At 34.3% G+C, this 22,164-nt stretch overlaps 3 protein-coding genes and 1 non-coding gene across 4 annotated transcripts; 1 reads left to right on the plus strand and 3 right to left on the minus strand.

The window, feature by feature from the left end:
• Nucleotides 1–55: 55 nt before the first annotated feature.
• Nucleotides 56–1,274, minus strand: LOC104784333 (transcription factor bHLH100-like). The gene is made up of 2 exons (XM_010509374.3): nt 857–1,274; nt 56–542 (listed from the first exon to the last, which is right to left on the minus strand). Exons 1-2 carry the CDS (start codon nt 1,136–1,138, stop codon nt 96–98), a joined length of 729 nt encoding a protein of 242 aa, XP_010507676.1. The 5' UTR covers nt 1,139–1,274; the 3' UTR covers nt 56–95.
• Nucleotides 1,275–9,267: 7,993 nt separating this feature from the next.
• Nucleotides 9,268–11,392, minus strand: LOC104782612 (uncharacterized). Its single transcript, XM_010507589.2, has 6 exons — nt 10,719–11,392; nt 10,420–10,526; nt 10,131–10,239; nt 9,872–10,033; nt 9,587–9,760; nt 9,268–9,493 (listed from the first exon to the last, which is right to left on the minus strand). Exons 1-6 carry the CDS (start codon nt 11,013–11,015, stop codon nt 9,464–9,466), a joined length of 879 nt encoding a protein of 292 aa, XP_010505891.1. The 5' UTR covers nt 11,016–11,392; the 3' UTR covers nt 9,268–9,463.
• Nucleotides 11,393–13,404: 2,012 nt separating this feature from the next.
• On the minus strand, nt 13,405–14,256 carry LOC104782613 (uncharacterized). Its single transcript, XR_015597288.1, has 2 exons — nt 14,078–14,256; nt 13,405–13,920 (listed from the first exon to the last, which is right to left on the minus strand). It is a non-coding gene; the product is annotated as an uncharacterized LOC104782613 (transcript).
• A 5,525-nt stretch (nt 14,257–19,781) lies between these two features.
• LOC104782614 (uncharacterized) lies at nt 19,782–20,847 on the plus strand. Its single transcript, XM_019245013.2, has 2 exons — nt 19,782–19,949; nt 20,054–20,847. Exons 1-2 carry the CDS (start codon nt 19,859–19,861, stop codon nt 20,644–20,646), a joined length of 684 nt encoding a protein of 227 aa, XP_019100558.1. The 5' UTR covers nt 19,782–19,858; the 3' UTR covers nt 20,647–20,847.
• Nucleotides 20,848–22,164: the final 1,317 nt, after the last annotated feature.

Here is a 22,164-nt window from a genome sequence, read left to right on the forward strand (position 1 = left end):
TGCTTAGGCAGAAGTTCATATAATATAGTATTTCTAAAGTAGTTGGAGTTTTAAAGGAAGACAAGAAACGAACAAATGACATCATTAATTATTGATCATTTACATGAATTTCCACATTTCTCGTACAAGTACAACAGCCTATCACTTAGCTCTTCGGAATTCAGTTTGCAATTATCCATCCAAAGATGCAAAGTATAAAAGAGTCGTTCTCCTTGAGACCTTGAAGAAGAAGCATCCACAAGAACCAACCCATCTTCTTCGACACCATTCAGCACATTTCCAAACGAACAATTGCAAGTATGTAACGATGAAATTTGGACCATCACTTCGGTCTCACCGAGCCTAGTCGCAGAAACTGTTGATGCATAACTTGTGACCCCTTTCTCTGGCTTACCGTTTTGCTCGGTGTAAACGAGATCTCTTGGACCCGAGATTTGAAACGACAGCTCTTCTTTCTTCTTCATGAGCTTTTTAACTTGCTCTTGCAGCTCTGGTATGTACTTCAATGCCTGCGAAACTGTTGCCGAAACACTTAACTGCTTCTGCAAGAGATACACACAAAAGTACACATCGTTCAGTTAATTTTCTTGTATTATTATATAGGCCGATTTTTTAATATTTTGGTTCGTTTGCTTTGAAGAAACATAACATATTACTATTCTTATCAAGATCACTATAGCAAAAGAACAAGGATAAGAATGGTTTTAGAATTTGCAATAAAACATTTGATATTTTGATATATATATAATTCTATTGATGGTTTAGTTTTAGTAAATTTGTAGATGAAAATAAACGACTTTTTTTTTCTTAAGTTTAGAAGTATAGAAATTAAATAATAGTATGAATTAGTGGTTACCGATTGATTGTTGGGCGGAAGACAAGAACGAAGAGATGAGAACATTGTGTTGATCTTCTTGCGACGATCACGCTCGCTCGCGTTGTGATTAAGCTTCCTCATCACCACGGGATTGTCTAGTAATATTCTACGTTTCTCCGACAACACATTCTCATGAGCTACCGTCAAGTCCGGCAATGGAAAATCAAGAAACGTGTTGGTTGCGTCGTCGATCTCATATAAGCTATGATCTCCGTAAGGCCAGCCGAAGTTGGGATATAATGGAGGGACAAGTGCACACATTTTGAGTTAAAGACTGTTTTTTTTTTGTCTCTCTCTCTAGAAGCTGTTTCGGGTGGGATTATGCTGGTGAGTTAGTTGGATTATTTATGTCTCAATTTATATATATACACACACACGGATATATAGAAATAACTCTGTGTTGTTTATGTGTGTTACAATTTATATATATACACACACGGATACATGGGGACGTGCGTTGACACGTGATTGAGCACTTTTTCCTCAAGCAGGAGCATGTTCGAACTTCGAAGAATCACCTGTTGACCTACGGATTCATGCATTTTATACTTTATACATAGAGGTAATATTACAATCTTCATTTTATTTTTGTCAGAATCTTAATGTTCTTATTGGAAAAAAATATCATAATTGTTTATATTAAGGTTATCATCGTAGATTACGTGAAAATGTGAACTAATATAATGAGTTTTAAACCAACAAATCTAAATACCTTTTTTGTGTTATAAATTCGATTTAATAACCAAAATTATTTAGTTAACAACATAACATGTCAAAAGGAACGTACATATGTTTTATAAAGAGATACAGAGTTGTATATCCTCAAAATTTCCAAACATATGTTAGTTACTAAGGAAAATAACATATAAAACAACATTTAAATTTTAAACTAAAAACAAAGAAAAAGCATTATATATGATGCAGCTGGAAGAAAAAGATAGAGACGCTGCTGATACACGTGGATTCACGGGTTTGGTGGCCGTCGACTATTGTGAGGCACGTGCAGATCACGTGGAATTGAGTGACTCCGTAATCATATTTACAAACGCATTGCGTTGCGTCTTATACTCTTGTCTATATTAAATCAAACAACTCAAAAACAAAAATTGTTTATAAAAGACTCTTTCTTTTATTATTTTAGAAAAACTAACTAAAAAAACTAAAGTTCTCTCAAACAATTTCTCTCACAAACTCATCAGTTATACAATATTTCTGTATCTCCTTATATATAAAAATTCTTAGACAAATTTTCTAATCCTCAAAGAAAACTTAACTTATTTTAAATATCACCTAACACAAATATGTATATTTAGCTTTTCTCCTAAATATATTTTTTTTGATTCTCAAGCTATTCCAAGCTTATATCAACATTCACCCCCTTAATCTTGAAGTCACTCTTTTTCAAATCTTGAACACCAATGAACTCTCTCATTTATTTAAACTTAATTTTTCCAAGTGCCTTAGTTAAGATGTCTGCCTTCTGTTCTGTTCCAGGAACATGTTCTACCTCAATCTGCTCATTTTCAACACATTCTCGAATAAAATGATACCTCCTAAGTATATGCTTGCTTCTCCCATGAAACACTGGATTTTTGGTGAGAGCAATAGCTGATTTATTATCCATGAGAAGTGTAACCATCTGACTAGATGACTCGGTAACTTCGCTAAGTAGTTCTTGTAACCATATTGCTTGTTTGGCTGCTTCGGTAGCTGCCATGTACTCCACCTCACAGGAAGACATTGCCACCGTATCCTGCTTCTGAGTGCACCAAGTAATAGGACAGTCACCAAGATAGAAAATATGCCCGGTGGTACTCCTACCATTATCTTGATCCAAGTTATAGCTACTATCATTGTACCCCACAATTCCAATTGTGTTGTTACGAGTGAATGTGAGACCATGTGTGAGGGTTACACGTAAGTATCTTAGCACCTGCTTCAAAGCCGCCCCATGCGATAGTCTAGGAGAATGCATATATCTACTAAGCATACCTACGGGATAAGAGAGATCTGGACGAGTGTGGAGAAGATATCAAAGACATCCAATATTTTTCCTATACTCTGTTTCTTCGATGCTTTGTTCCTTTTCTGCCTTTGAAAGTTTTAAACCTTCATCCATCGGTATGTGAACAACATTGCAGTTTCTCATTCCGGTTTCCTCCAAAATCTTAACTGCATACCTCTCTTGACTCAAAGTAATCCCATTCTCATGTTGACATACCTCAATACCAAGATAGTAAGTTAGTTTTCCGAGGTCACTCATCTCAAACTTTGAGGACATTTCTCTCTTGAACTCTAATATCACACTAACTCGATCCCGTCACCAATAGATCATCCACGTATACAGCTACAAGAATGAGATGCTCCTTTTCTTGCTTTATGTATAAAGACGGTTCTTTGTAACACTTAACAAACTTTAACTCCTTAAGAATCTGGTTCAACTTGTTGTTCCAAGCCCTCGGAGCTTGTTTTAGTCCATAGAGGGCTTTGTTCAGCTTATATACCTTACTCTCGCTCCCTTCTATCACATATCCTTCGGGTTGAGTTACAAACACTGTTTCTCTTAATTTTCCATGAAGAAACGCTGTTTAACATCCAAATGATGTATCTCCCATCCATTTGAGGCTGCAAGTGCAATAATAAATCGAACTGTCTCAATGCGTGCAACCGGAGCAAATACTTCATCAACGTCAACACCATGTCGTTGCACATAGCCTTTTGCTACAAGTCGTGCTTTGTGCTTATTAATACTCCCATCCGAGTTACGCTTCAACTTAAAAACCCATTTCAGACCAATTGTTTTTGACCCATAAGGAAGATCGACCATATCCCAAGTTTTGTTCCTTGTTATGGACTCGATCTCTTCGCCACATGCTGCCTTCCAAGCCTTTGATTCTTTTTCCTCATTGAAATCCCAAGGTTCTTCATTTATCGCCATTAGAAGCTATCACTCTCCGCGTCAGCAAGTAAGACATAATCGTTCAAGTATTTTGGTTTTGCCTTATGTCTCAAAGACACTCGCAACTGTGGTTGCAACTCCAACTCTTCATGTTCTTCCTCATTGCTAGCCTCTGTTTCTATGATTGGACCCTCTTCCTTATCTCTTAGCGTATCACCATTGTTTCTAGATTCTTCTTCATTCTCGAAACTGCTTTCTCGGTTTTGCTCTGTTTCTCCAACGTTCTCTGTTTCTCCTTCTGTCTCGAGATCTCCATATCTCCCAAAGCTCACTTTAACTGTTTCTGCAACTCCATCGGACTCTGTTGTTAACTTATTCCACATTCAACCCTTACTTTCATCAAACAGCACATCTCGACTAACCACAATTTTTCTAAGTGAAGGATCCAATAACCGATATGCTTTTGATCCAGGCTCGGTTCCAAGATGGACCAATACTCGAGACCTATCATCAAGTTTTTTTAGATGAGCTGCTTCATTCTTCGCATAACAAATACACCCAAATACTCGAAGATGGTCAAGTATCGGTTTCTTCCCCTTGGAAACTTCATATGGAGTTACCATTGATAGAGCTCTTATTGAAACTCTATTGATGAGGTAAGTGGCGTGTCGTACTGCTTCTCCCCAAAGATAGTTTGATATCTGCATATGCTTCATTATACTCCTTGTCATCTAAAGCAATGTTCTGTTTCTTCGTTTGACCACCCCGTTTTGCTGAGGAGTATATGGAGCGGTTAAATGTCTAATGATACCAGCATTCTCGCAGAAACCTTGAAATTCAGAAGACATAAATTCTCCTCCTCTATCTGTTCTAAAAGTCTTGATGGTAGTTCCTTGCTCCTGCTCGACTAGTTTCTTGAAACTTTTGACTTTCTCAAAGGCATCACTTTTCTCCTTTAGAAGCAGCGACCACATATAGCGAGAATGATCATCAATCAAAACAAATATATATATCTGTTTCTGGCAGCCGTCATTGGTGTGATGGGTCCGCAGAGATCACCATGTATGAGCTCTAAAGACTTTGATGCACGATACGAGGTAGCTTGAAGAAAAACTTGTCTTGTTTGCTTTCCAAGTAGACATGAAGAACATATGTCCCTTGCAATAGCTATGTTTGGTATGCCACTAACCAATTATTTTGTTATAATCATCCTCATAGTTTCTAAGCCAATCTGTCCTAGTCTTGCATGCCATCTTGTAGAATCACTGATATCCTTTAGTTGTAAGCATCAAGTACTTTCTGCAACTTCCATGGCTACCTTGTAAAGTCGGTTTTTTGATCTCATAGCTTTTACCAACAAGGTACCATGGCGATCATATAGCGTTAAGTAGTCTTCCTTCATTCTAACATCACAGCCAGATTCGGTGGCCTGTCCAAGACTTATGATATTACTCTTCAAGTCAGGAATGAAATATACTTCAGCTAGTACCTTCTTATCACCATTCTTGCTTACAAATAAAATTGAACCTTTTCCTTTGATATCAATGCAAGAATCATCACCAAACCGCACTTTTCCTGTAACCATCTCATCAATCTTTGAAAATAAGCTCTGTTTCCGGACATATGGTTGCCGGCTCCATTGTCTAAGTACCAGATATTCTTGGAGTCGATTTGTGTTTCAAACTTCTTTGGCTCGATATTCTTTTCGTTAAGATAAACTACTTCGTGCATCAATAATCCATCAGCTTCTTTAGTGTCATCTTCTACATTCACTTGTGCTTATTGAAGTTTAAGCAATCTATCAGGACAATCTACAGCAAAATTCCCCAATTTATCACATCGATAGCACATCACTTTGGATGTATCACGATCCTGTCTGTATCCTCTATTCTGTTGATAGCCATAACGCCTTTGCCTCTGCTTCTGTAGGGAAATCTACCTCCTCTGCCTCTGCCTCTGCCTGCACCATAACTCCCTTGATAAGATTGAGACTCTGAGTTAGCATATAACAATTTCCCTTGATCACTAGATTGATCTTCTTCTTCTTCACACATTCTCTCTTCATATGCTTTGAGTCTTCCTACAATATCTTCGAATTTTGTGGTTTTGAGGTCAAGAACTTGTTCAAATGACGTAATGATGTGAATGTATCTTCTTCGTGGTAAGTTCTGCAGAAATTTCTTGACAAGTTTCGACTCTTCAATAATTTCTCCCAAGGCTGCAGACTTTGTTGACAGCTCTGAAAGTCTTCCAGCGAACATGTCGATGGTATCCGACTCTTTCATCTTTAATCTTTCGAACTCGGCCATCAAAGTCTGCAATCTTGCTTCTTTTACTCGCTCAGCCCCAACATATCGTGATTTTATTGCATTCCAAACCTCCTGTGTGGTAGATAGATTTCCTACTTGTAAAACCAAAGCTTTTGGGATGGACTGAAATATAAGAGCTCGAGCCAGGTTATCTTTTTCATCATCACTTTCGCCTGGTTCAACAGCTTCCCATACTTTGTTCACCTTAAGCATCAAGGTCATCTTCATAGTCCACACCGTATAGTTCGTCGGACTTAACATCGGACATTGAAGCGACGAGGAGCTTCCTTCTTTAGCCTTTACTTCGACGATCTCACTCATGATCGAATTAAAAGAAAATTTGATTCAATAAAGCTCTGATACCAAATATTAAATCAAACAACTCAAAAACAAAGATTGTTTATAAAAGACTCTCTCTTTTATTGCTTTAGAAAAACTGACTCAAAAAACTAAAGCTCTCTCAAACAATCTCTCTCACAAACTCATCAGTTATGCAACATCTCTCCATCTCCTTATATATAAAAACTCTTAGACAAATTTCTTAATCCTCAAAGAAAACTTAACTTATTTTAAATATCTCCTAACACAAATATATATATATATATATATATATATTTAGCTTTTCTCATAAATATACTTTTCTTGATTCTCAAGCTATTCCAAGCTTATATCAACAATCTATCTATCTCTATCTTTAATACAATCATTATTTATCAACTAGATCTTATAGTATGGTATAGTGGCTATTGTTTATTCATATGTATATTATTATTGCGAGTGTTTACGATCATACGGCCAAAGCCATTTTCTAGTGTCAGGTCAACTCCGGTCATCTCGGTCAGGTCAAAAGCCTTAGATTCTAGGGAAAATGTCATGAAAACCCACTTTGGGTGTGAGTTCTGTCACAAAAACCCACTTTTCACTCATGGTATACTTTCCCAAGTTTTTTGCTTATGTGTCCACTTTACTTTTACATTTTTGCCCTTACTAACAACTTACCTCTCTTTCTCTCCTTCTTTTCTCTCTTTTTCTCTTCTTTTTTGTTGTTAACACTTTAGCAAAGTAAAATATATTTATTTGTTATCATAAAACAAATTTTCTATTTATTTATATAAAATATGTTATGATTATATATTTTCTACATTTTAAGATACATATTGCTATATTTTTTATGAATTTTTAGATTATACAGTATCCATCAGTCGTTGAACATTTGTTCAATTATAAGTGGATAATCAATTGCAGTATTGTTAATAGATAGTTACTTGTGTTTATTCATACAAAATATACATACATAAATTTGGTTAGATCTTTATCCATAACATATTATCCATAACACAACATAGACCAAATAAGTACAAAACCCTTTAATTCTAAATTTTAAATCCTAGAACATAAACCCTTGAACCTAAAACCAAAACTATTCACTTTAAAAAAGAAAAAACAAAGTTTAGTGGATAGAAAAACTGTGGATAGGTCTCCATGGATTTACAAAGCATATCTAGACATTAAGCTGAAGAATAGCAGTTGAATGGTGGCTATGGATGTGATCATGTGGATATTTTTTTGTGGATACCAATGTAGACAGACCAAAGAATCATCATACAACATCCACACAATTAAATCCATAGACACCATGAGCTCCTTGCTTCATATTTTGTGTTGGTCCAGAAACATATACACTCATAAGTGGTTAATAAACAAAATAAAAATTAACAACATTGATTTATTTAGAACATTGAATATCAATCATGTGGATTAGTAGTTATGGATACTTATCTTATAATATCTTGCTCATTCTTTACATGAGCAGAAATTTGTCCAAGATAAATTAGCCACATAGATTTCTTTTAGCTAAATGTTTTTATACTATTTTTCAGCTAGAAGTAGGTATATTAGAACTTAGAAGTGTCACTAGAAGCATACTACACAATAAACATGGTCATTATTAATCTCAAAGCCTATCCACCAAATTCTGACCACGTGGACAAGCAATCCAGATGAAATTTATTGACAAGTTTGTTGCATGTTCAAACATCACTATAGTTTAGCCACTTAGATGTCTTTTAGCCAAATGTTTTTTTACTATTTTTAAGCTAGAATTAGAGATATTAGAACTTAGAAGTGTCACTAGAAGCATACTACACAACAAACATGGTCATTATTAATCTCTAAGCCTATCCACCAAACTCTGACCATGTGGACAAGCAATCCAGATGAAATTTATTGACAAGTTTGTTGCATGTTCAAACCATAAACCCTAAACCCTAAACCCTAAACCCTAAACCCTAAACCCTAAACCCTAAACCCTATGTTGTGTTATGGATAATATGTTGTGTTATGGATAATATGCTATGGATAAAGATCTAATCAAATTTATGTATGTATATTTTGTATGAATAAACACAAGTAACTATCTATTAACAATACTGCAATTGATTATCCACTTATAATTGAACAAATGTTCAACAACTGATGGATACTGTATAATCTAAAAATTCATAAAAAATATAGCAATATGTATCTTAAAATGTAGAAAATATATAATCATAACATATTTTATATAAATAAATAGAAAATTTGTTTTATGATAACAAATAAATATATTTTACTTTGTTAAAGTGTTAACAACAAAAAAGAAGAGAAAAAGAGAGAAAAGAAGGAGAGAAAGAGAGGTAAGTTGTTAGTAAGGGCAAAAATGTAAAAGGAAAGTGGACACATAAGCAAAAAACTTGGGAAAGTATATCATGAGTAGAAAGTGGGTTTTTGTGACAATACTTTAGGAGAAAGTGGGTTTTCATCACATTTTCCCTAGATTCTATATCAACGAATAAAAGAAAGATGGCGATACCTGAGAATGTTTCCTTACTTTTCTAGTTAGGCCCCTTTAAATCCAAAGATCTAAATGGGCTTCTCTGACGACACCAAAGTAAACTATTAGGTTACATTTACGTCATACATGTCTTAACTTTCGAATGTAGCACAATATATGTGTATCTCTAGAATATGAAGGACTTGTCAAACAGTTCGGAGCATCATGTTAATAATTGGATTGAGTAGCATTCACTATTTTTGTCAACTTACAGGTAGCAACTTCTGGTATATTATTCATACAATACACATTGTCTAGGTCCAAGTTTGTGAAATTCTAAGCAAATGTCAAAAACAGTATAAGACATCTGTTCAGATCAAGAATGATCATGAAGCTTTATTGATCATAGGGTACATTATTTTCTGGTTTTGTACATAAACGACAACATATACACACAAATTATACTACGAAAGAGAAATCAAATGTACAAAACTGCTCAGGAAAAAGCAAAAGCTAAAACTGAAGCCTGAACATGTCTGAACCAATTCTCTTATATGCGTTTTGCTTCAGACCTTCACTCCTATCCGTTGAGCAACCTGTAGAACCAAAAAGATACACAATTCATTTTCAGTTGTCAATAATTTATATTAACTCTTGAGAGATTTGAGGAAATCAGAGAGATTCGTTACCTGTTTAAAGGAAGTAACTTCACTTCCCCATAGCCAAGCATCACAGCCCGCGTCTCTAGCTCCCCATACATCATTCCTACGGTCGTCTCCTACATGAACCGCATCCTCAGGTTTCACTCCTAATAACTCACAAGCTTTCAAGAAGATAGTTGGGTTTGGTTTCTCCGCTTCAACCTGACAAAACAATCAAACACAAAAACCTTTAGTACTGTATATATACACACACTCACTCCGAAAACATTTCAGATCATCTACGAAAAGATACAAAGAAAGAAGTGCTATTACTTCTGCTGAAACAGCTACAGCATCAAACCAGTCTTCACATCTCAGTGCTCTTAAGAGAGGTCTTAACCGAGTATCGAAGTTGGACACAATGGCAACTTTTACACCCGCTTCTTTAATAGCCTTGAACACTTTCTCTGCCTCTGGATCACATAACTTCCACGCCTGTGAAAACCAAATGGAATAAATAGATATCAAGAGAAAGTTACAAACTTCAACGCGTTTCCTCAAGCATATGGAGAAGTAGAAGCGGAGATCAAACCTGTTCTGTAGTAAAATAGCTGTAAAGCTCTTCAAAGTAGTGAGAATCCGAACAGCCTGTTGATTCAGTCACTATATACTGCCAGAAAGGTCTCGCATCATTTACATATCTGCAAACAAAGAATTCATCATAATCAAGAACACCACAACAAATGTAGTTTTCCCAAGTGTCAACTTCAAGCCTGATCTTTTGCACAGAGATGCATCACTAGAGTCGTAATCATGATCAACAATGTAAAAAAAATTCATTCCAAACAAATATAATGCCTCAGATGAAGAGAATTAAATACCTAAGATGAGATCCACCCCATGGCTTCTGATAAGCTCTTCTGTATCTAGTAAGTATCTCAGCCTCCGAGTACTCAACTCCATACTTCTCTCCAATATTCTTGTATATCTACAGAGTCAAAATCACCAACACAGCTCAAAATCACCATCACATTCCCAACATAACAAAGCATTCAATCGCTTTCAAATTGATCAAACCATACACAGAACCAAAACATCAATTCCACTAAATATTCCAATAGTATAAATATACTAAAAGCAATTCCCCATTGAATCAGAAAGAACATAATGAGAGACAGACCTGAGCAGTAGGTTGAGCAGGAACAAGGAGAGTACCAACAGCATCAACAAGCAAAGCCTTGTGCGTGATATCACCGTACAGAGATCTCCTATAATCTTCATACTCCTTCAAAACACTTCCCAATCCGTAAACCCCACCAGTTTCGTCATCCTCAGCCACGACAGCTGAAGATGATGATGAAGCAGAGGAGATCCAACGGCTGACCAATGCTCCCGTTCTCGCGATCCGATCCGTTCCCTGAGTAATCCCACTGGAAAATAGAAGCGTCGTTGCCTTCCTCATTCGTAACGCCGCCATAGCTCTCTCTCGCTCTCCGTGATCTGTTCCGTTATCGTCTCGAGATTATAAAAGGGGAGAAGAAGAAGAAGCGTCGCGTGTGCTGAGAGAATCTTTTTTCACGCATTAGTGTGAAAGTACAACTATACCCTTCCATATCATTATTATCCGCTAATCAGAGAGGAACTGGTGATGTGGCAGATTATTAGTGGCTATTAAAATCATGTTTAGTGTCTCTATGTATCCCACATCAAATGAGTATATAGATAGATATGTACATGATTGATACTATACGAAAGATGGGATAGGGTTTGAACTTTGGTTTTCATAGTTGAGATCCAGATTAAAGGTTCTCTTCACCAATTAAAGTAATAGCTTTATCTTTCTTTCTTTGTTTCTTTCAAATTCGAATCCTTTATCTTATTATATACTATAATGAATCATATTATTTATGTGGTAGGGAAACAGTGTTTTTTTTTTGCATGCATTCATTCTTGATACAAACTTCTACTTGTCTGGCTGATGATATATATTAAATCTTTTTGAAACATCAAATTAGCCAATAAAAGGAATGGATCGGATTCATACAATGATTTATCTATCTTTATTTTTGTATATTTCACATCGCGACAAGTATATTGTTATTATTACCAACTTATGTGGGAAAACGGTTACGCTTCATTTGGATAAAGTTAATCATTCTCAATTCATAATAAGAAAATAAAGTAAGAAAATTGGGGCCTGACCAATTATATGCCATGCAATGTAATATAAGGATACAAATGATGAACCGGTCAATTCTAGAGGGAACCTCTTTCGAAATACGTGGCTTAGAAAATTAACAAACGGACCTACATGTTTGACAAACATGGGCGCCAAACTCAAACATGGGCCAGACGATTAAGTGTGTAGGGTTTTAGGCGAAGGCGATATATGGATTATTTGATTGTTAACAAAGAACCGAACAAGGGAAATGCATGTTCAGTTCCACAAAATTTGTAAAATATAATTTCTGGTTTTGGTTTGTTTCGTGGACTTTTCGGTTACTTTCGTATGGAAGGAAGGACGAACAAAATCAGGTTTTGGGCTATAGTGTTTCTTTGGATGTTGTCCTTATAAAGGACCTTTAGACGTACTATGTCTTTAATTTAGTTGTTAATGCGATACGGTTTTCTACATGTTTTTAGATAGAGTACACACACGACAAGAGTTAAACAAATTGTGGATCTTTTATTAATGTATGAATCTTCGGCACCAACAAAGCTTGTTTGTTGATGATTTTGAATTTTTAAAAAAGATTTAGATTTCAAATTGAGAGTACTTGTCTTTCTTTTAAAATAAAATATAGTACTTTTCATTAGTTTCGAATATACGAATCTGATAAAGAGAAGATATTCTTTATATGTGATATAAGACATCATGATGATATCAAAGAAGATTAGAAAAGTCTGATGATAAGAGAACATAATTGGACCCATTGTGGAGAATTTTGAGTGTCATTGCACTAATTCTTAAAACGACCTAACGTCGTTCATAAGTACTTACAAATCTAATATTCGATATTTCCGAACTTATGTTAAATGAAACCGGATATATACTTCTGCTGTTACTAGCTGTTTTTTTTTTAAATCAAGAAGTTCTACTTTATCATGTTTTTTAAGACTGGTCCAAGTTAATTAATTATTTTTTACCCCGCTTAAATTTAAGATTTGATCCAATTTTCTCTAAAGCATGACATTTGTTATTATTTTTGATATATGAAAAAGGGAACACGTACGTATTTTTTGTGGCTAGGCGAATTTATTATATGATTAGTTCCCCTTATAGACTGTATAAACATGGTTTTTGTAATAAGAAAAAACCCCGTATAAACATGATCTGCAGTATACAATAGTTTTCTATAGGAATATTAAACGCTTAGATAAATTCTCGTTACAAGTATATTGGTCTATAATTTTGGTGGTGATGTGATTAAATGGGCATGAGATTAATAAATTTAGTTAATTCATATGCCATGAATTAGTAGAATTCATCAAATAATATATAAGATATGAAGATGCAGTGGCCCAGTGAGCCTGTTTGATATTCATAATGGTGACGGACCATAATTTTTAATGTTTTTCTTGGTTGAGTAGAACTATCCTCTCTTTTTGTTGTGGAAAACATAATCGATTACATTACATACATACAATAAACTACATCAGCATGACTAAGTGAATTATTGATCGATCAGATACAAATTTAAAATCTCCCAAGTAAGGTCATGTGAATCGTACTTGAGTAAGTCATCAAAGTAAGCAAGTGTGGTTAGTGATCTTGTTGTGTTTATGTAGATCATTTCTCGATTCCTTTAGTATGATAACGCGATCTAAAACATCGGATTATCCTTACGAATATGCATCACAATAAGTAATTCAAGCGTCATAAAGTTAAGTATTCTTCAAGCGTCATATATATATATATATATATATATATAGAACTGCGCATACACACAAACATATACAAAAGGCCACTTACTTTATTTCCACGTACCATCTAAGATACGTTCATAGTACCACTTTATTGTATTAAAATAAGTACTTAATGTGGCCATACGTTATACGGTAACATATCCATGGTGTTTAGCTCCCTTTTCATGGAGAAGCTTCCTGCTCGGTAGATTTTTCTGCGACTTGGGTGCGGCTGCAACATGCGCTGCACTGTCCATAAGCATAGCTGCCGCAGCAACCGTATTTGCAGCCGCCACGGCCGCGTTTGGAGGTCTCCACACTGTTAGTTTCCTCGTTGGGGTAACCACAGCAGCGGATGCAGCCGTAGCTTCCCCGATAGCAGCAACCGTACCTGCACCACTTACCTATGTTGTATCCTACACCATATTGCTGAGGTTCTTTTGCATCCGTTTCATCATTGAGATTCACCGTTTCAGCTGTTTATATATGTAATATATGAGAGGGGGATCATATATGCATGGAATTAAACCATGTTAACGTATATTGCTTACATACAAAAACCACGACGATCCACGTGATATCTATATAGATATCACGAGAGGATATAAAGATGAATAAGATATATATGCTTACTTTGTTCCGAGGGTGTGGTTCTAAACGGGTTTGAATTAGCAAGAGATAAGCAGGTAGCGAACAAAACCAAGACAACAAGAAACTTGTAGCAAGCCATGTTTTTCTTTTGCTAAATTTGCACGTTTTTGGTTGAAGTAGCTAGATCCAAACTTGTTATGTATATTTTGTTGTGATCTGTGAAAGATGTGTGAGCTTTAAGAGCATGTATTTATAGTGTGTCCCGGTTGATGAAAGATGACGCGTATCGTTACGCACGCGCACAATTTATTTTTTAAGAAATAATAAAAGTAATTTTAGATAGTCCATCTTTACTTTAAAACCTGCAGGGGCCGGCTATGTGGCTTTTAATTTACTATTCTTTGTTAATACTGAAAATTTTGGACCCTCGATCTGAAGGAAAACTGAAAAATATATTTCTGGACCATATGCTTTAGCTCCTCTGGCACACCCACATAACAATAGTACATTACCCTTTCTCGATTAAATGTATTGAGATGCATCATCATAGCTTATATATTTGTAGAAATCGCAACTGGAGTGATGGTGCAGTGCTTACTAATTACGTAGAAAGCCTTTGACTTCATTGACATTCTTCATCATACGCTGGTTGTGTACTATGATGGTCTTCCCTAGTACTCGGGCTTTATTTTGTTTGAGTAACCATTTTGGTATCATCAAATATAGAACTTCCCTAAACCTCGATAGAACAAAATTCCAAGCAAACCCTCGATTAAATCTGATTGCGGAAAGTAGAGCAGCAGCCATAGTTTGTAGAAATAAACATTCATAAAAATCATATATACTATTAATATTATAATATCATCAAAAATTCCGCTATAGCACATTTGGCTGCATGAATATGACTCAAATTTAACCGATAATGAGTTATTTCCTGATTTCTGGGTTCAAATCCGGGTTCAAATCCCGGCAGTGGAAGTATTTTTTTGCGACAATCATATTCTACTTTTCAACTTTCAATTCTTTTATAACCTTATGGGAGTGAGACATATTAATTTATGAGATTCGACTTTCATAAGTCTAAAATTGGATAATATAAACTATACATAAAGTGGTAATTCGGATCAATCGTATTCTACTCTTCAACTTTTAATTTCTTCTATAACCTTATAGGAGTGAGACATATTAATTTATGAGATTCGACTTTCGTAAGTCTAAAATTGGATAATATAAACTATATATAAAGTGGTAATTCGGATTAATGTTTTGCAGCTATAGTTTGTAGAAATAAACATTCATAAAAATTATATATACCGTTAATATAATAATATCAACAAAAGTTCCGCTGTAGCATACTGGCTGCATGAATATGACTCAAATTTAACAATAAATGAGTTATCTCCTGATTCCCGGGTTCAAATCCCGGCAGTGGAATATTTTTTTCCGGGTTACAAGCGATAATCATATTCTACTCTTCAACTTTAATTTCTTTTATCACCTTATGGGAGTGGGATATATTAATTTGTGAGATTCTATTTTTGTAAGTCTACGATTGGATAATATAAACTATATATAAAGTGGTAATTCGGATTAACGTACATAACTTTTTAAATTTCTTGCGGTGAATATATACTATTCATTGTCAAACATTGGTGGAGATACCAATCAAGTGTTTTGCAGCTATAGTTTGTAGAAATAAACATTCTTAAAAATCATATATACTGTTAATATACTAATATCAACAAAAGTTCCGTTGTAGCATACTGGCTGCATGAATATGACTCAAATTTAATACTAAATGAGTTATCTCTTGATTTTTGGGTTCAAATCCCGGCAGCGGAAATGATTTTTTGTGATCAAAATATGCAAATTTTTACACATAATATTTTAAAAATATGGTAATTAACAAAATAAAATATACCATTTATTACTGTAAACCTTTTCTAGGATTACAAGCAACAATCATATTTTACTCTTCAACTTTTAATTCTTTTATCACCTTATGGGAATGAGACATATTAATTTGTGAGATTCTACTTTCATAATTCTACGATTGGATAAATAAATTATATAAACTGGTAATTCGGATTAACGTATGTAACTTATTAAATATCCTGTGGTGGATATATACTATTCATTGTCAAACATTGGTGGAGATACCAAGTTTTGCAGTTATAGTTTGTAGAAATAAACATTCATAAAAATCATATATACAATTAATATTATAATATTGACAAAAGTTCCACACTGACTACATCAATATAACTCAAATTTAACACTAAATAAGTTTACTAGCAACAATCGTATTCTATTCTTCAAATATTTTTTTTTATCACTTTATGGGAGTAGGACATATTTAATTTGTGATATTCTACTTTCATAAGTCTACGACTGAATAATATAAACTAAAATGGTAATTCGGATTAACGTACGTAACTTATTAAATTTCCTCAGGTGGTACATACTATTCATTGTCAAACATTGGTGGAGATACCAATCAAGTGTTTTGCGAACCCTAATCTTCGTCGGTTTCAAGTTTCTTCTTTATCCTCAGACTTTTCTAAAGCATAAACATTCAATTAAATATAATTCAATCACTATAACAGAAAAGCTATTATTGCTCAATCAAACTTCGTCACGTATGAACTTGCTCAATGAATTTTTGCCACGTGTAAGTTTTGCTTTTATTTAAAGTCATAATGTTACGTAAGTGTATTGGATAGATCAACTTGGCTTGGAAAGATTGCGGAAAATCGCGCACCACAGAATGATCAGAGTCAATATACGATATATCATAATGTCGAGTGGAGTGTTACGTTCCCGTTATTTTTGTAATTTTAATCACGCATCTAGATTGTGGACCGACTCAAACGTATTAAAATGTTAGGATGATTGTGTTTTCTTTTCCAGTCAAGTTCTTTTTCCAATCGTTTATAGTTAAAGTTAACAACAAAATATTAGTGGATTTTGGTCCATAATTTATTTCAATTGCATCAATCTATTTTTAGAAAAGTTAATTTGGTAAATAACAACACGAAGAAGATCAAGCTTGGTGCTTAGATAATGGTTTTTGGTTCGGTTACGTTATCAGACGAATGTTGAATTTGGTCGTCTAAGCAGTAGTATTTCAGTTCCATCGTCTATACGGGTCGGTTTATATGTTTCCTGTTTCTAATTGTTTTTTCCTTCGTTTAGATCAGTCTTGGTGATATTTCCAAAAGAAGGAAGAGTTTGAATTGGGATTGTGCGATTGTTTTTGGAATCTATAGAAAGCTAACATTATCATTTCGAACGGTGAGTTTGAAGACCAAGAGTTGGACTTTGTGACTACTGTTGGACACGTGTAGGCACCGTATGTTATGTAGAGAGCATGGCATTACACAAGGAACCACAGATAAGAGTTAAGCTGTTGAAGCTTTCGATGCTTGAAATGGCCTTCAACGTTCAACTCTTTTTAATGGGGTTTGACCAAATTAAGTATTATATACATATCTATTTTTAATAATTCAGCTGTTCGATTCTATTTTTCAAGCCAATGATCAAAAAAGATTTTCAATAACACACATTTGTTTTCCGATGTCACTCGAACCAACTATCTATAAACGATTAAAACTTACATATATACATAGTGTTAACTTGATATTCCGAGGATATATGCTGATCAAGTCTTATCTCTTTTTTTTTCTTTCTTCTAATGAGTATATACTATCTCTTCTTTTTTGTCATTTAACATGTCATTAGTTTAATAATGAATACATTAAAACTAAACAGTTATTTGGCAAATAAAGTATTTTACTTCACTAAATATTTTCAGTAAAAAACGAATAACAAAATAAAATTAATAATTCTTTAGAAAAACTGTTTACTGCTAGTGACTTGTGTATAATTGGCTTAATAATTCTTAGTTTACATGTACCCTATATACTGGTTTATTATTGATAGTATATACTTCAATTATCTCATTGTATAATGCAGATTTAAGAAGTTAGATAAGATATTGACTATTAACTGTTTGTAAAGTATTTCTATTTATACCAATACAAAGTATCGTTAGCAAAGTTGAATACTGACTATAAATATAGAATATTACTAGTGTAAAACATATATATCCAAGAGAAATGCTAGATGACAAAACAGTACCCGTTGAAATCGTGATTTTTATTTTATTTGTTGACTAATTATAATGTGAGTATTGACCAAGAGATCGCTGATATTTATAGATGCATATAGTTTTTTTTTTGGTAAAGTATATATGCATATAGTTTAGTTTATAGTTTTGTTGTATTGTTTACATTTGTGACATCGATTAAAATGTGCGAGTAAAATCTACACATGATTAAATCATAAAAATAAAAGAAATTCAATGAATACAAAAAAAAACTAAGTAAATAGGATTCGATGATTACATGAAGGTTCTAATAAGTTTGACAGACAAGTTATAATTAATATATATATATATATATATATATATATATATATATCCAACCTAATCTTTCAAGAATAAAATTATGAATCATTTGCTCCATTGGGATTTGTAAATTTTGGAGATAAGTTGCAGTTTTTTTTTTTTTTTTTTTGAGAAAATCTTCCTTCTTCACCGATTTTGTTATATATTTATCATTATTCAAGAAAGCACTAGACGGTATGTAGATAGTGATCCAGTGCCTAATGCCTAGAACGTCTAGTCGGGGTTTAAACGTTTTTAGGTGGTCTAGACGTTTACAATATAAAACATTATATATAAAATTAGGTAAAAATATATGTTAAAAGAAATAAAAAATAATTTATCATAAACTAAAATTAGAAAAATGCATTTATTTAATTTAGATTAATAACACATGAACATTTATAAATATGTATATGAATATATAACTTAAAATTTTAAATATATACAGTTAAAAATTAGAAATATATATTAAAATAATATTATATAATTTTAGGCGGTCCAGACGATCGTTTAGACGTTTGCTGAGCGCCTAGATCGCTTTCTTGAACACTAATATTTATATAGATTTTTTTCTCATTTTTTCTCACTAATACCAAGATTATAAACTTAATTATGTTTGTGGACCGGCTCCATTATGGAACTGATTTCTTGAAATTACAAGTCTATTTCTTGATTAGATGCAAATTAACTTGAAGATGCTAATAGTCTCTTACAACAACGATAGTCTGTTAAAGCTTTAATTAATATCCAAATAAATACTGTGACTACCCTTTTTAAGCAATCTCAAAAGTAACACTACCAAACGTTTTTGTTTTCTGAGCTATATATATAATATACGTTGTCCGCAAACATACTTAAAGAATCGGAAACGCTTGTAATTTTGTTAAAATACCTGTTTTTCTCTTAATTTCATTTGACGGCATATTCGATATTGAAATTGACAAAAGAGGTATAGATGTTATCATTGTGAATTTTGAATAGAAACAATATCCACCCTATACTAAAGCAGTAAAGCTTAACTAGACGAAAAAACTAGAAATTATAAAACATGTCATAGCATCGAAGCTCGAAATTACCTTTCTCAATCATATTTTATGAGACTTCTCGATCATATCATGGTTTCTAGAGATGTTTAATATGATTTACTTTTTACATTATATATAAAGCGTAAAGAAAAAGAAAAAAAAGATCGCCATAAATATGTCATTATCTTCCCTCACTCGACATAATTGACTGGTTTCTTGTCGCCAAGTTTTGCTTCCCAACTATAAATAGATGTGCTATGCTCATACACTCTTCAGTCTTCATTAACAAACTCACATTCCCTCACCAAACCAAACAAGCTAGCTAAGTGTCTTGTGTGACGAAAACAAAACATGGGAAACCTAAAGTCTCTCGCCCTCTTAGCTTTGCTCTTTTCTCTCTCCCTTGCTGTTTTTGCGGACACATCCACCGATGCCACACATGGTATATATGAACAACTCTATATATATAATTTTCCTTTACACTTTCGCATAATTATGATCGAATATCTATATTCTTGGTATATAACCTGTATACCACACGTGCAGCTAAGGATGATGTGAAACCAAGTACTGACGCAACCGATGCCGTAGAGCCGCAACAACGTGGTCGAGGCGGTTGTAGGTACGGATGTTGCGGCAGCTTCGCTTATGGGCGGTGCAGCGCTTGTTGCAGCCAACCTCAGACTGCGGAAGTCGAAGCCGAGGCCAATGACGTTGTTGTAGAGCCGCAGCAAGGCTGGGGTGGAGGCGGTTGTAGGTACGGATGTTGCGGTGGTTGGTGGGCTGGACGGTGCAGATACTGTTGCAGCCGATCCCAAGCCGAAGAAGCCGAGAATGTTGAGGCCAACGTTGTTGAGCCTCAGCAGCGTGGCGGCGGCGGCGGTGGTGGTGGTGGTTTTGGCGGGGGTCGTGGTGGCTGTAGGTATGGATGTTGCGGTGGGTGGTGGCGTGGACGGTGCAGATACTGTTGCACCAGTCAAGCTGAGGCCAACGAAGTTGTGGAAACTGTTGAGCCCCAGCAACGCCGTGGATGTAGGTACGGCTGCTGTGGAAGCTATGCATATGGACAGTGCAGTGCTTGTTGTTCCAAGAAGATGGGCACGGAGGGAGAGACGAAGAAGGCCGAAGCGAAGCCATAATTTAGCGTGTAACACAAACTCTTTATGTTTGTATGCATGGTTAATTACCAGTACGTACGTCTGTCAAAATAAAAGAAATATAGTGCCTAATCCTAAGAAGGTACCTAGAGCTCAATAATAAAAATCGTGGGTTCCATAATAAGTATTTTGAGTGTCTTTCTCGTGGATGTTATAAATAATAACAACTGTTTTTAATATCAATCATGGATTATAATATTTTCTTTACAATCTCCTTTTTTTATTTGTTAAAAGTTTCCTTTAGAATTTTATTTATGATAAAACATGTAGCTAGGTGAATAATAAACCATAGATTAATATTAAATGGTACTATGTAGATTTCTAACATTTAATATATCCTAAGGGCAACTCCAATGGGGGATATATTTTAGGGGGTTTTAAACTGTTTATTCATATATTTTGTAGTTTGAGGTGATTAAGAACTTTGTGTTTGTTAATTAAAAGTTTTTCCCCCAATGGTAGGTTCTTATTTTGAGTCTCTTAATTTATTTTTATTTTTTGAAAATAAAAAAATTAAATAAGTCATATATGTTTATAAAATTATTGTATTTCATAAAATTTTAAACATAGGAAAACACTAAAACATAATAAAAGATATGTAAAATTCATAGAAAAAAGAAATGCTTAATTGTATTCTCCAAATTTTGCCCAAATATTCTCAACCAAACCAAATTGGTTTGGGTGGTTGTTGATGTTGAACAGGTGGAGTGAGAAGAGATTGTCAAACTTGATTGGAAATTTGGTCACTAACTTGATTTAAGCATTCATTAATGGTGTCATCAAAATTATTGTGTGAAGAAGATGTCATTTTAGAAGAAAAGTGAAATAAAAGATATAGAGTGTTTGATAAGATAGAGAGTGAATTGGTGAGTGTTTGATAAGTCCGAACAATCGTTTTATAGACTTGTATCTCCAAAAATTTGTGATTTAAAATCGTAAGAAAGTTTGTGGTTTGGTGAGATAAAGACAAAACCTGTACTTGTTTGAGAGTGAGTTGGGATGAGAAAATATTTGAAACTTGAGAATAAAGCAGACTAAATATGAGAGTGCTTACAATCAAAAGTAGCCGATTCTAGTTTGCTATATATACAAGTTTATTGAACAACAATTGTGGAAAGAAAAACACAAAACGTGTTCACGGGAAGGAAAAACACAAAGACTTATGTTCTCTTGTGCCGACGTGACAGCTGCTGGTTCACGGGAAGAGCAGAACCACAGACCAGTTTCGTTCTTTTATGCCGACGTGAGATCACAAGGTTCACAGGAAGAGCAGAACGTAAACCTGTCGAGGATAAGCAAACAACACATGAGATAAGAATTAAAAACAGAACAGAACTATGTTATAAGAACATAACCACATTGTAAAACGATTCACTAAACCATTCACAATAAGTGTTACTATTACAACTACCTACCAAGCATTTGTGTTTAAGTGTCACAAACGAAACTATCAACGACAACAACACAACACAACACAACACAACACAACACCTAAAATTC

The sequence above is a fragment of the Camelina sativa genome, chromosome 4, assembly GCF_030686135.1.
Source record: "Camelina sativa cultivar CO46 ecotype springtype chromosome 4, ASM3068613v1".
In the NCBI taxonomy this organism is placed as follows: domain Eukaryota; kingdom Viridiplantae; phylum Streptophyta; class Magnoliopsida; order Brassicales; family Brassicaceae; genus Camelina; species Camelina sativa.

Excerpts from the sequence above, each read along its gene's own strand:
- LOC104784333 (XM_010509374.3), bottom strand. The coding sequence starts at position 1,138 with ATGTGTGCACTTGTCCCTCCATTATATCCCAACTTCGGCTGGCCTTAC. Across the intron at positions 543-856 it reads TTCCGCCCAACAATCAATCG|AAGCAGTTAAGTGTTTCGGC; the intron begins GTAACCACTAAT and ends TATCTCTTGCAG.
- LOC104782612 (XM_010507589.2), bottom strand. The coding sequence starts at position 11,015 with ATGGCGGCGTTACGAATGAGGAAGGCAACGACGCTTCTATTTTCCAGT. Across the intron at positions 10,034-10,130 it reads GCTATTTTACTACAGAACAG|GCGTGGAAGTTATGTGATCC; the intron begins GTTTGATCTCCG and ends TGGTTTTCACAG. Across the intron at positions 9,494-9,586 it reads AAGTTACTTCCTTTAAACAG|GTTGCTCAACGGATAGGAGT; the intron begins GTAACGAATCTC and ends TTGGTTCTACAG.
- LOC104782614 (XM_019245013.2), top strand. The coding sequence starts at position 19,859 with ATGGGAAACCTAAAGTCTCTCGCCCTCTTAGCTTTGCTCTTTTCTCTC. Across the intron at positions 19,950-20,053 it reads ATCCACCGATGCCACACATG|CTAAGGATGATGTGAAACCA; the intron begins GTATATATGAAC and ends CCACACGTGCAG.